This window comes from Oncorhynchus masou, chromosome 21 (genome assembly GCF_036934945.1).
Source record: "Oncorhynchus masou masou isolate Uvic2021 chromosome 21, UVic_Omas_1.1, whole genome shotgun sequence".
Lineage (NCBI taxonomy): Eukaryota > Metazoa > Chordata > Actinopteri > Salmoniformes > Salmonidae > Oncorhynchus > Oncorhynchus masou.
The window spans coordinates 1,292,741-1,308,375 of record NC_088232.1 but is presented as its reverse complement, the minus strand read 5'-3'; the positions used below and the strand labels follow the sequence as shown (position 1 = coordinate 1,308,375).

Genomic DNA, 15,635 nt, shown 5'->3' with positions numbered 1-15,635 from the left:
ATGTCATTGTAACGTGTTAATTGTATAATAACGCTGGTGTTTTTAGCCGTGCTGTAGATGCTTAACTTAAAAACATGTATTGTAACAACTCTTACAGAAATCAAGTGAAGATAGCATCCTTTATTGAAATAAAATCAATCGGATACATATTTAATGACGAAATTATGCTGCGCATGTGTGTGCAACGTCCATCCTTTCAGACGGTTTGACCATTTGAATTGAATAAGCAGTTTACAACTTAATTGGCATATTTCAAATCAAATCGAATTTTATTTGTCACATGCTTCGTAAACAACAGGTGTAGACTAGCAGTGAAGTGCTTACTTACGGGCCCTTCCCAACAATGCAGAGAGAAAGAAAATAGAGAAATAATAGAAAAATAGAAAAATAATAACACGAGGAATAAATACGCAATGAGTAACGATGATAACTTGACTATATTTGATTAGCAATTTACAGAGATCAACAGCAACATTTAATAAGACAGGAACTCTTGGACAAGGAAACATGTTTAGCTTTTCCCACTGCCCCACCGCTGACGTTCACTTACTAGTATTTAAATCATTCAAATGTAAATATGTGAATGAAAACCACATAAGAACATATAAGATAGCGAATTATTCCCATTATTCTCATGTCAACATATGCATGTCCCCCGCTGCAGGTTAGCCTATTCCATCCATACCTCTCCATTCTGTCAGCTTTACATCATAGGTGGAAAATACATTTAGATCATGCATACATTTAACATTGAAATAATGCATTCACATTTTAAATGGAGATAATGCATACAAAGTAGTCATTGTTATAATTATGGCGATGGCGATGACTATTCACGTCTCATGTTTCATGACGGATACAAGCCATAATTGAGTTGTCCCTGTCCAAAACATTAAATGGCCCTTCTTCACCTGCCATGGGAAAATGAGCAGGGCATTAAATAGCTGTGGTATAGCATTTAATAATAAATAATTAAACCCTCTTGGGAGGCCTACGTGTTCAAATATAGCCTGTAAAATGCAATAGTGAAATATGTTTACATAATCCTACTGAAATATTTAGAAGTTTGGCCACGCCAATCATTTAGTTTCTTATATGATTTTAATGAAATCTGCAGAATTCAACGAATTGTCGTAAGAGAGTACACTTTTGAGTTATTGGGATGGCATGCTTTGAATAGATAGCACAATACATAGGCAGAAGTGCGGGATAGTGAGAGTGGGTGAGAGTGCATGGCGCGTGCATGAGGCGAGGAGTGAGAGACGTTCCTTGAGAGGTCAAGAAGTGTGTGTGTGTGTGTGTGGTGTGTGTGTGTGTGTGTGTGTGTGTGTGTGTGTGTGTGTGTGTGTGTGTGTGTGTGTGTGTGTGTGTGTGTTTGTGTGTGTGTGTGTGTGTTGTGTGTGTGTGTGTGTGTGTGTGTGTGTGTGTGTGTGTGTGTGTGTGTGTGTGTGTGTGTGTGTGTGTGTGTGTGTGTGTGTGTGTGTGTGTGTGTGTGTGTGTGTGTGTGAGAGAGAGAGAGAGGGGAGGGGGTCATACGTCTGTAAGTGCACGTTTATTTTTCAATCACACCAAATAACTTGTCCTGCACTTTTAAAACAACACACCCATCCTATCAGTTGACAGTATAATCTATACTCACCCGTTTATACGTGTGAAATGAATAATGGGCACCCATGTCTTTTCTCCTTTTTAATGCAACTCCATTGATTCGCCTCTGTAAAACACTTCAAACTAATCACCAGTGATAATTCATTAATATTGTATCAACAACTACAAATCTCGAATCACACGGAGATTGGCTACCATATTTAAACGCGCGTGTTATTCAAAGAGCCATGGCGCGATGACAGTACAGGGACAATGGTGCGATATGTTGGCGAAATGCAGTGTAGTCGAACGCCACCAATGCTAAATAAAGGGTTACAGTGTCTCGCGTTCGATTTCTGACCTTGTGTTTCCTCTAATTCCAGATCTCAGTCGCATCTTTGAAGGAAGACACGTGGTGTAAATGTACAGTTAAAATATTCTATTCGCAGCTCCCCAGGCGGAGCTCAGACAGTCCCCGGCTTCATTAAAATTTCATCAGCATCCCTGTGAAAGGGGGGAAATGTTCAGGGGAAAGGAGAAAAATAAAACAGAAGGCTTAATTATAACAAAGGGAAACACTGCTGCCCTTTCATTTTTGAATGTAGCGACCACAGTGTATTGGTGCCATGTCTCAATGTATGGAGCAGAAGCACCATAGCCTGCCTATGAGGGGCTGTGTTGCTTCTATGCCAACTACTTGGCTTGGTTGAGATATGTTAAGGCAAAATGTTCTTGTGTGTGTGTGTTTATTTTCTCTGTGTGTTTTGTCAGTGCGGATAGTGCTGCCCAATAGATTTGTTCCCACCTATTTATCGGAAAGTTAAATGGGGGAATAGTCTGTCTAGCTGTGGAGGGAGCGCCATATTTCCTGGGTCCAGTCAGCGCACTAAACACACGCTGGGCTGGTGTCAAGCAGCGAGACTCACTGCATTAAGTTCATTTCAATTCCCGATTAGACTTTCTCTCTGCAGCCCTCCCTGACCAACGCTGAGTAATTAACAGCGATAGCTAATGACTACTTAGCTCTATACTTCTCGCTCGCGCCTCATAATTATCTGCTTTTCATAATTCGATGTGTAATTTCATAATTCGCTCTTATTAGCGTATTAAGTGAATGGCTCATTTAGGGGAAATTAGAATCGCTCACCAGGAGCATCTTTTAATTGATGAAACATCAAGACTGTCTCGTTAATAACAGCTCGTTTTGATATTATTAATCAATTGCTCTAATCGTGGTGTTTTAAGCCGCTTTGATTTTGTGTTTAAGCCTTTTATACATTTAAGAGATAAGTGGGAAAAGTGTATGCTTTTATCTTGGAGCAGATGGTTATATTACGGAATACAATAAAATAACGGTTCATTTATTGTCATAGCCGGTAACACACAATTGTGTCACTAATTGATATATCCGGTGAAAGTTCTTATATTTGGTAGAAATAAACCAAGTATTCTTGTAAATCTCTGTTTTGAAATAAATAAATAAATATATTCTGCCATGGCCATAAGGGCCATTCCAAATAAGACCGAGACACAGCCATAGGCCTGGTTTGAACTCTGACGTCATCATGGGGTCATTTCAGGGAGGTAGGCTGGCAAGGGGTTAAATTGGTTTTAGAAATGTTGAGATGCCAAAGTTATAGACACAAAGTGGCTTAATAGAGAGGTGTACCAATCATATTTTCACCAACTAGACTATACACCAACTTCGGTGTGTAGCCCAATGTTGTTGCCAGATAATGCACTTCCGGTTTCACGGTAAGCAAAAGGTGGAACTTTGCATATCAATAGGCTTCTGAATCCCTTTCCTAATTAAGTGATTGAATGCACTAATAACAAATGTTTCATTTGCAACATTATTTGTATTATAATATTTATTAGTATAGCCTACCCTACACTGCATTCCCCCTCACTGTTTCAATTACAATGTATAATCAAATTAGATATTAGAACAAAAATAATCACATGCAAATACATTCTGCTGCTATAAATACTCTCTTTAAAATGTGGAGGACAGATTTCAGAAGTGCAAATCGGAGGCGGCTGGCTCCGGTTTCCTCTCCTCTCTCCCTCAGGTAGCATGGGAGCTATCCGTGGTGCTGAAAGCTGTAGAACTGAAAACCCCATAGAACGTTCAAACGTTCCAAGCAGACAGTCAACAAGCCATGCAGGTCATGTCTACATTAGGTAAAGCTTACTTCAAATTGACATCAATTTTTATATTTTGCATTTTAGGCTATTCCTAACCCTCATCCTTTTCCTAACCTTACCCTAATTATCCTAACCTGCTTTGTTAATTCTCCAATAACCTGGGCGCTTACATTTCCCTAACCTGCTATACGAAAAGTCAATTTTGACACAAGTACTCAATCTAGTCAAAACCAGCCATGCAGCCAAGCCCCCATCGGCCTGACATGAACGGTGCTTTAGAAATGACACTCTATTCAAAATGTTGATTTTTTTTTTATCTATCCTGAACCCCGCGCGCAAACCAAGGTGTAGCCGAGCCTGCTTCAAAGCCATATCATGCCTCGCGCCGGAGCAGTGTTTGACTGTGTATTTAAATAGAGACGGGCACATTGGCAGGCGAGGCTGTTTTTCTGGCGGGCTGACATCTGGCAGGGCTGCGCTCGAGGGACCTATCCAGTTCTCTATAGACTCCATGATTAGACTCTAATAGAATATTAGCATTTGTTCTCAGGTAGGCTACCGCGAGCTGCAAGAGCGAGCTGGCAGTAGAAAAAAAAGCACGTGTCTTTTTTTACATGGCATGGTGGGACAGTAATGTGATTTTTCTGGAATTTGTAGAGAATTTGGTTATGTAAAAATAGAATCTATTGATGCTTGATGGTCTATCTTTGCACCTTTCAGCATAAAAGACAGATTTAGCTCCAACATGAATCCTTTAATGACATAGGCCTACATCCAAGGATGATCATTGCATTGATGCTTGAAGGAATATATTTTTCAATTCAATTTGTGTCTTTAAATTAGATTGACCATGCATTGCAATGCGCAGATGCAGTATACAAAGCATTTCGCTCTTTCCAAGAATTGGGCCTACACAAATACACTCATTCAAAACGTCCAATAAAATGTTAAAATTTGTTCTTTAATGAAACACATATTGCAATTCAATTATTAGATAACTTAAAGATACATTAATGTAGTAAATAAATACAAAAATAATTCGACCAGGAATCCAAAAGCAACAGACATTACAGAAAGAAGGTACCTCAGCTAAAACAGCAATACAGCAAAACCTGTACGGATATAATTATGTGCAACTGGTTCCAATGAAATATTTACATTTTACACGTATACTTCCATGAAACGGTTATTTTCTCAATAAGAAAACATCACGAAACAAGGTGAATTTAACAAGCAACGACTTCATAATGATGCGCATATTTATACAAATAAATAACCAGAAAAAACATACATAAAAATAATTTTAAAAAGAGAATACTATCGCATATATCTCTCGATTGTACCATCTCGAACGTTTAGCAGAAACGAAATGAAATTCGTGACTATAGGTCTAGATTTAGCTGTCATTTCCCTATACGAAAACACGTTTCACTTGCTGTCAGAATGAGCTTTTCTCAAGCAAAACGAGGGAGGAGGAAGAGGAGGGGGAATCCCAATAAATATATAATGATGTAAACACGGCCTCATCTAATAAATAGTTCATAAGAAACAGACCCACGTTGGCTGGCAAAAACAAACGTAGCCCTATTGCAAACGGTAGTAAAACAATCATATTTGGCAATTGTAAACCCCAATTAAATGCATACATTTGATCCACTATTTCTATAGGCCCATCTACAGCCAGATAGATGCTTATGCAATGGAAAACAACCCCTACACCAGCTATATTGTATAAACAGTGTTGCTCGATTTGGGCCTAAACTCTGGGTCTTTGCTTTATATCTTACCACGTTTCTTCATCTTTCAGCTTTTCATCACACTTTAAAACGAAATAGGTGGAATTAATTACATGGGACACAAAATGAAGGTCATGTGACCGCTAAATGAATCATTTACACGGCGTTGTTTGGCAATACTCTAATAATAGCTTCCATGACCCAGCAAGCGCTTACTGTACTGTCCTATTTCCCCTCGTTGACCCGGAATTAATGCCAGACTGCATCGTCATAATAATAAACTCAGAGGGAAAATGTCGCCTCGCGACAAAAATATAAACACACCAATACTAGGCCAATAGGCACAGACCAAGTGCTGTGTCAAAATACTGTAGGCCTATCTTCCCATGGTAAACAACTGTTATTTTCAGTACGTTCAATATTGTAGGCTATGATAAATTAACCAATATCATAAACCAAAAAATACGCGTGATTAAAGCCTATAATACTTAACTGACACAAAAGGGTGAAGAATAGTAGGTCTAGGTGGAGAAAAAAACAGAGGTCTTACTTGCTCTGTTCAAATGCTCCTGTACATGACTCCACATCCCTTTTGTTGCGAATAAGACGTGACAGCAGTAGTGGTTTGAGCTTTCAGTCATTTTGAATGTATATGAATTATTCGGGTTGTTCAAAGCACAAGTCATTGATGATTGAAAAAGTGTGTGATAAGAAATATAATACAAATCGTCTCTAAACAGTGTTCAGTCTCTCAACGTAGGTTGATAGTTTATTTTTTATTTTTTAGAGCGAGTGTTCAGAGTCAGACGCATGCAGAATATTTCATTCGTTTCTGTTTCTGCCGTTGGTTGCAAAACCAGACCCGCACCACGTTCTTTTTGAGGTCCAGTTTCTCTGCTATAGCAGCGATTTTCTCTGAGGAAGGACGCGGCTGAATGGCGAAGTAAGCTTCCAGTGATCGCTTTTCAGGTGCTGCTATCGACGTGCGCTTCCGCTTCTTCTCTCCGCCGTTATATAGCTCGGGTTTGTTGAGTTTCTCCCGGTGTGATTTCTCGGCTTCTTCCAGCCATGCCTGTAGAATGGGCTTCAAAGCTATCATGTTGTTGTGGGAGAGGGTGAGGGACTCGAATCGGCAGATGGTACTCTGGCTGAGGGAGCCCACGCCAGGAATCTTCAGGTTGGCCAGGGCTCCCCCTACATCCGCCTGGGTCACGCCGAGTTTGATTCGTCTTTGTTTAAACCTCTCAGCGAAGGCTTCTAAGTCCCTGGGATCGGCGTCCACGTCGCTCATGCAGCCCATGTGGGATGGTAGCCCGTGGGCATGAGCCATGTTGAGGGCTGCCTGGTGCATGTGGTTCATGCCCGCCATGTGAGCAGGGTGCGCAGTTGCGGAGCCGTCTGGCCCTGCCATGGACCCGAGAGCCAGTCCTGGGGTGATGTGGTCCAGCAGGTCGCCCTCCAGCGCCTGGTGGGGTTGGTGGTGGTGGTGATGGTGATGGTGGTGGTGGTGACCGTGGCCGGAAAGGGCTGAAGGGTGAGAAATAGGCACCGAGGAAGAAGACGATGAGGAGGTGCAGGGGAGAGTGTTCATGGTGTGGTAGGTCGCGTCCGGCTTGAAGGGACTGTGGTGTGGAGGATGGTGGTGGCTCTTGGTCTGCGAGGCAATATCCACCGCGGCCAGAGCTTCAGCGCGGGCCAACAAACTCTCATCCAAGCCTCCGAATATATTGCTCTGCAATTGCAAATAGAATGCACACATAACTGTCAGCAGGGAATTCTCACTCCACTCCGCGGTTTAATACATTTCCTGAATGAGATGAGAAAAAAAATCCTAAAAAAGAACACACAAAACAAGACACATGCAACATCCCAGGTCATCAAAATTAATATGTAAGGCAAACCCGACTGAATACATAAGTTGGAGAGAGGAAGGGGAAAAAATGGAGGTGCTGGGTGATTTGCTGTGCAGACATGAAAAAAACATCAAGAAAAAAAGGGGGCTGTCAAAATGTGCCTTTAAGCGGTAATTATGCAGAATACGTACCGGTGGGGTTGGGAGACATCCTCGGCGCATCGCCTCCGAGTTGCCTCCGCCGCTGCTGATGATGGTGCTACTGTGTCGGGAAGACGAGCACGAGGAGGGCGCATTCGAAGTCAACGTGGAGGACGAGGAGGAATGCAAGGAATACTTGGGCTCGGGCAAGCTGGCGTGGGCCATGGCGAATGCCTGCTTGCTGTTCAGAGACATCATCATCATGTTTGCAGGCGTCCGAGTCTCGGCAAGTTCCTTTTAATAAGTTAAGACTCCGCCTCTTCGAATGGAGTTGAAGCCCAGTGTTGCTTCTCTGGGAATCTAAAGACACTGTCTTATATACTGTAACTGTAGCTGCTACAATATGGAAAAATTAACATCCAATTCTCTAGTTGTTGGCGCATATATTATTACCTAGCCCTGTGTTTGGAGGTATGGCCGCGCGCTGTAGATTTGCTGGAGAGGAGATGTCGCACGCGCCATGCAATCGAATGTCGCCTGCGCCCTCGTTTACTTCTTCCGCTATGGGCTGTGGCGCGATGACAAAAAAATTATGTTTATATTACTCGTTCGTTCTTTCTCCTCCAAGAATGTTATTTTGGTCGCCGTGGATGTGTCGTTGTTTTGGGGAGCTCCTCCAAGATTATGCAACGAAAAACTAATAGTAGAAAAAAAAGTTCTCTCCTCCTGGTACGGATTTCCAAAACACAACCGCGCGTAAAAGATTGTCTTATTCGTTTATCTTTTTTTCTGCAAAGTTTCCGTTTCACAATTGACTGTAATTAAGAGATACCGGTGACAGTCTCGATACCTCGACTACGTTCAATGCTGCGGGGACTCGATCTGCCTCTGCTCTGAGGCGAAGGGCAGGCTGTGTCTCTCTCTCTCTCTGCGCTTCTCTTTCACTCTTTCACACACTCTCTCGCTCGCTCTTTCGTTCTCTCTCTCCCCCCTCTCTCTCTCACTCGCCCCCTCTCCTCTTACCCTCTCTCGGCTGTACCTGAAAAACCTTTCATTATTTATTATTCTTCATTAGCCACACCGCCGCTGGGGACTCTGCGCATGGGCAGTCTGCGACAAGGCATTCATTTCAAACAGCTCTCCAGCCAGCATTGTGTCCTTCGCCGAATTTATTTTGGATCCACATGGAAAGAGGAAAAATAACCAAATATCGCCGAGCCATTTCCATTATTATTTCTTCATATTGTGCCGTTTCATAAAAATCAAAAAATCAAAGTGGGGTTCAGTTTAAAGATACGAATTAGGCAATAGAGGAAATAGGAAAGTCCTTCTAGGGATGGATATGAGGAAAGTACCTTGGACAGCTCCATGAAGCGACATCCCTGTTGGGGCAAGATAAATCAAAGTTAAAATCTTGACTATCATTTCATTATGTCATCATAGGCAAATTGAAGACAGTAGGAACATCTTTAAACAAATTAGGGGGTCGGGGAAAATATAAGATTACTAGATTTAAAATTAATTTAGGGCTATGTGAAACAGCTTTTCAATAAGTGACCTGCTCACGCGTTATCTTGTTTATGTGCGTAATTCACCTTGACGAATTTATTCGACTTGAGATTAGCTATGGAAATAATCAATAGGCGAGCTAAATTTGTTAACTCAACAGTCATATTGTGAATTTTTATGTCACTGGTGCATGGACGAGCGTCGTGTGTGAAATATTTGATCAATGACAGTGGAAAGTGGATTTTTTAAAAGTCTTTAGGATTTAATTGCAAACCCAATACAATTATATACTTGTCGCAGCGGGCTATTATCATATCTTTATACTAATTAGGCTACTTCATCAGTGATATAATTAAAAACCTTTAATCATATTGTAATTAACAAGGCTTGTCTAATTTGTTTAATATGTTGAAGTCCATTGGATGGGCTAATTGATATAAGATGGTGATTGAATACCCACATGGAAAATCTAACGGTAAGGCCTATATCTAAAAAAAAAAAAAAAACACAGAATCTGGAATCTGTCTGCAGATATAGCATTTCGTCTCTGGTTACAAATTCACCCATCTGAGTGTATTTTGGTTATAGTAGTGTGATGATCATTGAGCTTGAAAATAAGAATTTTATTTAAGTTGGGAGGGAAAGAGATTGTGTTGAAAGGTAGTTGTGGCACTCTCGTTTTTTAATTTTCTTCTTCACATTTTTAAATGCTATTCATTAAATACCAATTTCTGTAGCCTATCTACCAGTATCTGTCAATAAACCGATACTCCGTTCATAAAAACAGCTACAGTACTATAGTATAGTCAAAGCTACTATGGTTCATTTTCAAACAACTATGCTATTGTATTGTAAAGAATCATATTATATGCAGACAATGTGTTTTTACTGTGAGGGGACGCCTGCATATTGAACAAACTGGAGAGCCAGAACCTCAACAAGCTCTCAAATTATCCTCGCAAAACCACCAAAATATAATAACTAAGATTCCTATCTCTGATAATATGCTGTGATCAATTTAGGCACCGCCTATGCTGAAGTCAATAAAGCAATTTAACGCTGAGAGGACAGATGTTGGGCCATGAATATAGCATGCAAAAACCCCGCTGCACGCTCTGCTACAGACGATGACGCGAAGCTGCACTTGTCTCGACCACACACAACACGATGGCTCTCTTTGTTAGCGCACTAGTTGTCAGTGCCTTTTCGCTAAGATTTTGATGCACATAGACATTTAATATGTCCCCACGGCTGCAACAAAGCTGTTGGTGATAGTGCACAAGCACTTTACATCGCGAGAGCCACCCGGCAGGCGGTTTGCCTCTCAAGTGGGACGACAGGCGCGCTGAAGCCAACCCTTGCGCCCGCGCCCTGAGACATCAAGGGGCAATCAGTGTCTCCTCACATATAGCAACGGACTGATTTATGATGAAACTTTAACGAAATCATTTATATTTCACCACCTATAAATCGGCGTATGAAATTTTCCTCCACAATGAAACACACAACAAAGTAAGCTAGTATAACTTAGGTCAAATAAATCAATTGGGCTGTACTCGCAAGCAATTGACTTTGAAGTGCGTTTTCTCCTTTGACAGTGTTCAATAGGCTACAATATTAATCGAAGTTATGTAGGCCTAGTTCTAAATGCGCTCGTTCACGGTGCCTGTAGGCCTATAGGTTGCTCATGTTTGATGAAGGATATCTCAAATCTTACAAACCTAACTACTACAAAGCATGAATAGTTAGTGAAATTATGAAGTTAAATTAAATGTGACTAATACAATTTGATTTGATTTGAAATGTTGCCATTTCTCCTGGAAACATGGACGTTGCCTCATTGCATGGACTGCATGGTGGAATACAATTAGTTATTTAGTCATTTGTGAAAATAGTAGCATATATCTCACTGTAGGCCTGTCTACCTTGCTGTTCCAATAGGTGCTCTAAATTACACTCCATTGCATTATATAAACAGAGTAAGCATTACGGGCTACATTATTGACATTTGGCCGAAGCAACAAAATGCAGTCAAGTTAGTCAATGATTTGACTACAAATGAATTAATTGCTAAGTACTACTCATTAAAAATTAATTCATGTAAGAGGACTAACCATCCATATGACTTGCTGACTTCAACATACAATATTACACCTCGATGCGCCGATTATGTCGAAGGTGTTGTGCCTCAATTTGTATCATGATACAGCGACTCAGTGGATAAACACAGCAGAATGCTGCTTCCTCATCAAAAGATATGCCTGAATACTAGCACGTTCCTTTTCTCTTAAAAACACAAGTTCTCTGAGGAATTCTGAATCCAAACCGGGCTTCACTGTAGCTTTACAACATGGAAATAAAAAAGCACCTAAATAAAATAAAAATAAAACAAAGAATAAAAGCATAATAGTAGCAGCTAGGGTTTGATATAGCTCAGGCAACTTGTTTGCTCTTTTTTTCTTTTAGCTCTGACTACTGTACTTATTCGGAATCAAGGCACGCTGCAGAGAGAGGAGCAGAGCATGTGTGTTTTACTTTACACAAAGACAGACACACTCCTCTCCTCCATTCAGTCTCCCTCAGGAGCTCTCCACGTTAACAATCCCAATTACACCCGGATCACCAGAGACCGCTGTTTTTATTACACTACCGCTCCTTTGTGGCTTCCTCCGCCAACAAGGTATAACTGCTGCTAGCTCAGAACAGAGACACTCCGTGAGAGAAAGGAGAGGGGGACGAGAAGGGCGGAGAGGAGAGGAAGAGAGAATAGAACACATAGACAATGCTCTGACTGCACCCACCACGAGCAGAGAGAGGAGAGAAGAGAGGAAAGAGAAGAGGGAGAGAGGAGAGAGGAGAGGATGAAGTCTCTTGGCTGCTGGTGGTGGTGATGCCTTTATTCAAACACACACAGCTTCCCCCTCCTCTTCTGATCTCGGGAGTTCTTTACATGTAGGTGCAGAAGGTCAACGCTTGTTAGGAGAGCATCTATGGAGAAATCTGGCTTTAAACCACTCTCTCTCTCGCACACACACACACACACACACGCGCACGCGCACGCACACACACACACACACACACACACACACACACAGAGAGGTGTGTTTCTACATTCTCCACCACCACGTCAGTTCTTTATTTATTCATCTGTTTTTACCTGGGAGACGTGACAGGTTCCAGCGACAGCAACACCTTTCTTTAGTATAATACCTTATTTAATGCACAGACCGAAAATAAAAGCTAGGATGAAGCTTGCAGGAATTGCTTAAGTGTCACTTAGCTCTTTTCAACCACAGTGAATCCCCGACCCTGAGATAATGCAACTTGTGATTTAAGAAGAAGAAAAAAATGTTGCTTGAATTACGTCTCAACTGCAACACAAAACTCCTTGATCCTCTTCCATTTGATCTTGTGTCAAGGATTAAATATAGCATTTACAGTGAGTGTAGGGACGCATTATCTGGCGCTGTGTTGGATAGTTCTTAAACTATTGGTTTGTCTGTAGCAATTCACTTTAGGTGAGGTGTTCCACCAAAATACCTACATAACAATATCATGTCACTACGAAGACTGAAATAAACTGTGACCCGGGTCACATGCACCAATGTAACTGAGCTGTTATCCAACCCCAGTCATCTGCATGAGCTAACTAAAGATCACATTAGTCCACTATTGGGCTTCCTGGTAGCTAATATGGTCATTTGTAGACTTCATCACCCTGAAGGAAAAACCTATCTCTGAAACATCTCAACATCAGATCTCCTTCCATATGTCTATATCCATTATTTAGATAATATAACTATAACCGTCCACCTCCACAGGAAAGCAACCAGGCTTTGCCTACAACACCATGCAACCTGTTCTAAGAGGGGGCAGAACCCTGAGCCCCGACTGATTAGAGCCAGAGAAAGTGAGGTGAGCCGTGAGGTCAGCAAAACAAATAACACCACCACCAATTTTCCCATGACAGACTGGAGGCCATGGCACGCAGTCCGGTCCTTCGGGGGCAAGGCATTAGACTGGGGCCGGGATCCTGAGCAGTAGCAACCACACACACACACACACACACACACACACACACACACACACACACACACACACACACACACACACACACACACACACACACACACAACACAAAGGGGGCTGCAGGGCAGCGGAGGATAAGGTCAGGCCTCATAATGATGTCACATACCTCTAGGTCCTCCAGATCAATATTGAGAGCTCCCCACTGCACCTGTCAACCAGCCAGTCAAATAATGCACGGGCCCAAAGAAATCACAGTCCCTTTGAAATGGTCTCTTTTGATAATATGAGATTGAGAAACTTCCCCGGCACCACCAGCCCCCCTTTTGGCACTGCTAATGTAGGTGGTAGATTGAAAGCCTGTTTTGCCACTTTGAAATACGGTCAATACACTACCAGGTCACCCGGGATACAAGTCAGTATTCGACGTCCATCCATGTCTGAGGACGTCGGGAGATTGTGAACATCAGCCACTAGGGGCAACAGTGAGCGTTCCCTTCAAATAGGTTTCGGTTTTGACAGGGTGTTGTGGACGGGGATGGTGGATGGGCTTTAAGCATATGCCTCTGATTCCAAATGTTATAAGTTTGAATCAAGTGATAGAAAGTTGTTTTTGAGATTTTTGTTTTAAGCCCATGCCAAACCTTAACCCTGAGCATCTAAACTTAATCTTAAACACCTCGAAATTTGATGTTTGCAACAACTTCGAAATTTGGCATTTGAGTAAAACATGAATGAACGTCTAATTCTGACGTGAGACTTTGTGAGAGCTGGTCACAATATAGTAGAGCACAGTTGGATTAGTTATACAGCTCGTCACTTAGCAACAATGTAGGATGGACAGGAGCTCACGTAGATGTTGTAGTGAAAAGGGAATCAAATACAAAATATATATTTGTCACCTGCCTGAATACAACATACGAGAGTAACAACAATCTCACAATACAATGAGCTAGTATTGTGAGTCCTCGTCCTCATAAAAGTTGTTGCTTCAAGGGTATCTACCTAGCCTCACATCATATGACAACATACATGACGATAAAGAAGGCATCTCTTGAGCGAAACGTCTCCTCAGCGCCTGTGACTGTAAAGAATGTGTAGGGTGTCAGATGTTTTACTTGTGATGAGTGTCAGACCCGGAAGAAATCAGGATGACTGCAGAATCTCTGTCCAACCTGGATCAACATCTCTACCTCTCTCATTAGTTTGACTGTCCCGTGCTGCACTGGGTAATACAGGGCTTGTCACGCGGTTGTCTAATGGTTGATGCTAATTGACCCTCCTTTCCTCCTTTCTTCTGCACAAATGAAAAGATTTTCCCCGTCCTCTGATGGAGCATGTCACGATCTGATCCGACAAATTAAAAAGCTCTCTGCTGGTACACTGTCACACAGCGCTGCCTCTGCTCGCAGCCGCGCGCCTCATCAGCTATAATTATATTTTTTACCTCATCCAATCCGCCGTGCTACGCTACAGATGCCAAACACCATATTTAAAGGGTACACACACTGCTGCAGCGAGCCGTGCACCTGTCTGTGTGCGTGTGACACAGTTAATTGAGCGCCTAACACCGGGAAACTCCCAATAGAGTTTGACTGTTTTGTTTTCCATCACACTGAGCATCCTTCTCATATATTAAAACGTATCTTCATCTGCATGAAAGAGTGAAATATAATTTGATCAGGGTGTGGGTCAGGATGAGGAAACAGAAGCATTTCTGTTCTCAGATCTGCGGAATAGGGCCTGTATTCACAAAGGCTACATTACACAGGCAGCCCAATTCTGATCTTTTTACACTAATTGGTCTTTTGACCAATCGGATTAGAACTTTAGTGAGACCAATTAGTGGAAATACATGTAAATACAACCAAAGAGTCTCAGAGTAGAAGTGCAGGTGTAGGATAAGTTTTGTATTTTAGATCATAACAAATAAGATTTTATGGACACAGGGAGGACCTGATCCTAGATCAGCACTTGTAATCTGAGACACTGTTGTTATGATAATGATGTTGATTTATTAGTGACATCATTCGCTACCTCTAATAGAGGTATATACACAGCTTGAACTTCAACACTCCAAGATTAACCACGTTAAAGCATGCTGACACCATTTAGACATCGATTCCCTCCCATTTCATGCTTCAGTCAATGAAAAATGTATCCTCTCCTCTTAGCAGCTAGGGGAGAAGGACTCGGTAGACAAACAAATGTTGTCGAGCTCGTAGAGTTGATACTGCTCAGCTACTTGATGTGATCTGTGTTTTTATCTGTTTAGAACATGTGATCGGTCTGCATAACCCCAGAGAAGACATGGTTTTGTCTGAACTGAGAATTGAGCAATACAGCGGTATTGAATGAATACTCGTTTCTGATTGGCTGGAAGGGAGTTCTAGAATGGACATTAAAACGAGATAACTGGACAGTTGGAAAAGATAACGGGACACCTTGAAATCGTGATGCACTAAGCACCTAACACATGCAGACAGTACTTGCTACAAAGTTGCAGAAAGCTAAACCAACAACCACACAAACCGACATTGGATACATGAATATAATACATCCTTTGTAATCCTGATTATAACCAACCTCAATCATGTTGTTTGATTCATGGTCTTCCTCTTTCTGAAGGTCCTCAT

The 15,635-nt window shown here is 41.8% G+C and overlaps 1 protein-coding gene across 1 annotated transcript; it reads right to left on the bottom strand.

The window, feature by feature from the left end:
- Positions 1–4,675: 4,675 nt before the first annotated feature.
- LOC135507310 (POU domain, class 4, transcription factor 2-like) lies at positions 4,676–7,741 on the bottom strand. The gene is made up of 2 exons (XM_064926876.1): positions 7,516–7,741; positions 4,676–7,203 (listed from the first exon to the last, which is right to left on the bottom strand). Exons 1-2 carry the CDS (start codon positions 7,726–7,728, stop codon positions 6,274–6,276), a joined length of 1,143 nt encoding a protein of 380 aa, XP_064782948.1. The 5' UTR covers positions 7,729–7,741; the 3' UTR covers positions 4,676–6,273.
- Between the last annotated feature and the right edge of the window lie 7,894 nt (positions 7,742–15,635).

Bases quoted from the DNA above. Each gene is read 5' to 3' on its own strand.
- LOC135507310 (XM_064926876.1), bottom strand. From the start codon at position 7,728: ATGATGATGATGTCTCTGAACAGCAAGCAGGCATTCGCCATGGCCCAC. The intron at 7,204-7,515 runs GTACGTATTCTG...TTGCAATTGCAG, and splicing joins GATGTCTCCCAACCCCACCG to AGCAATATATTCGGAGGCTT.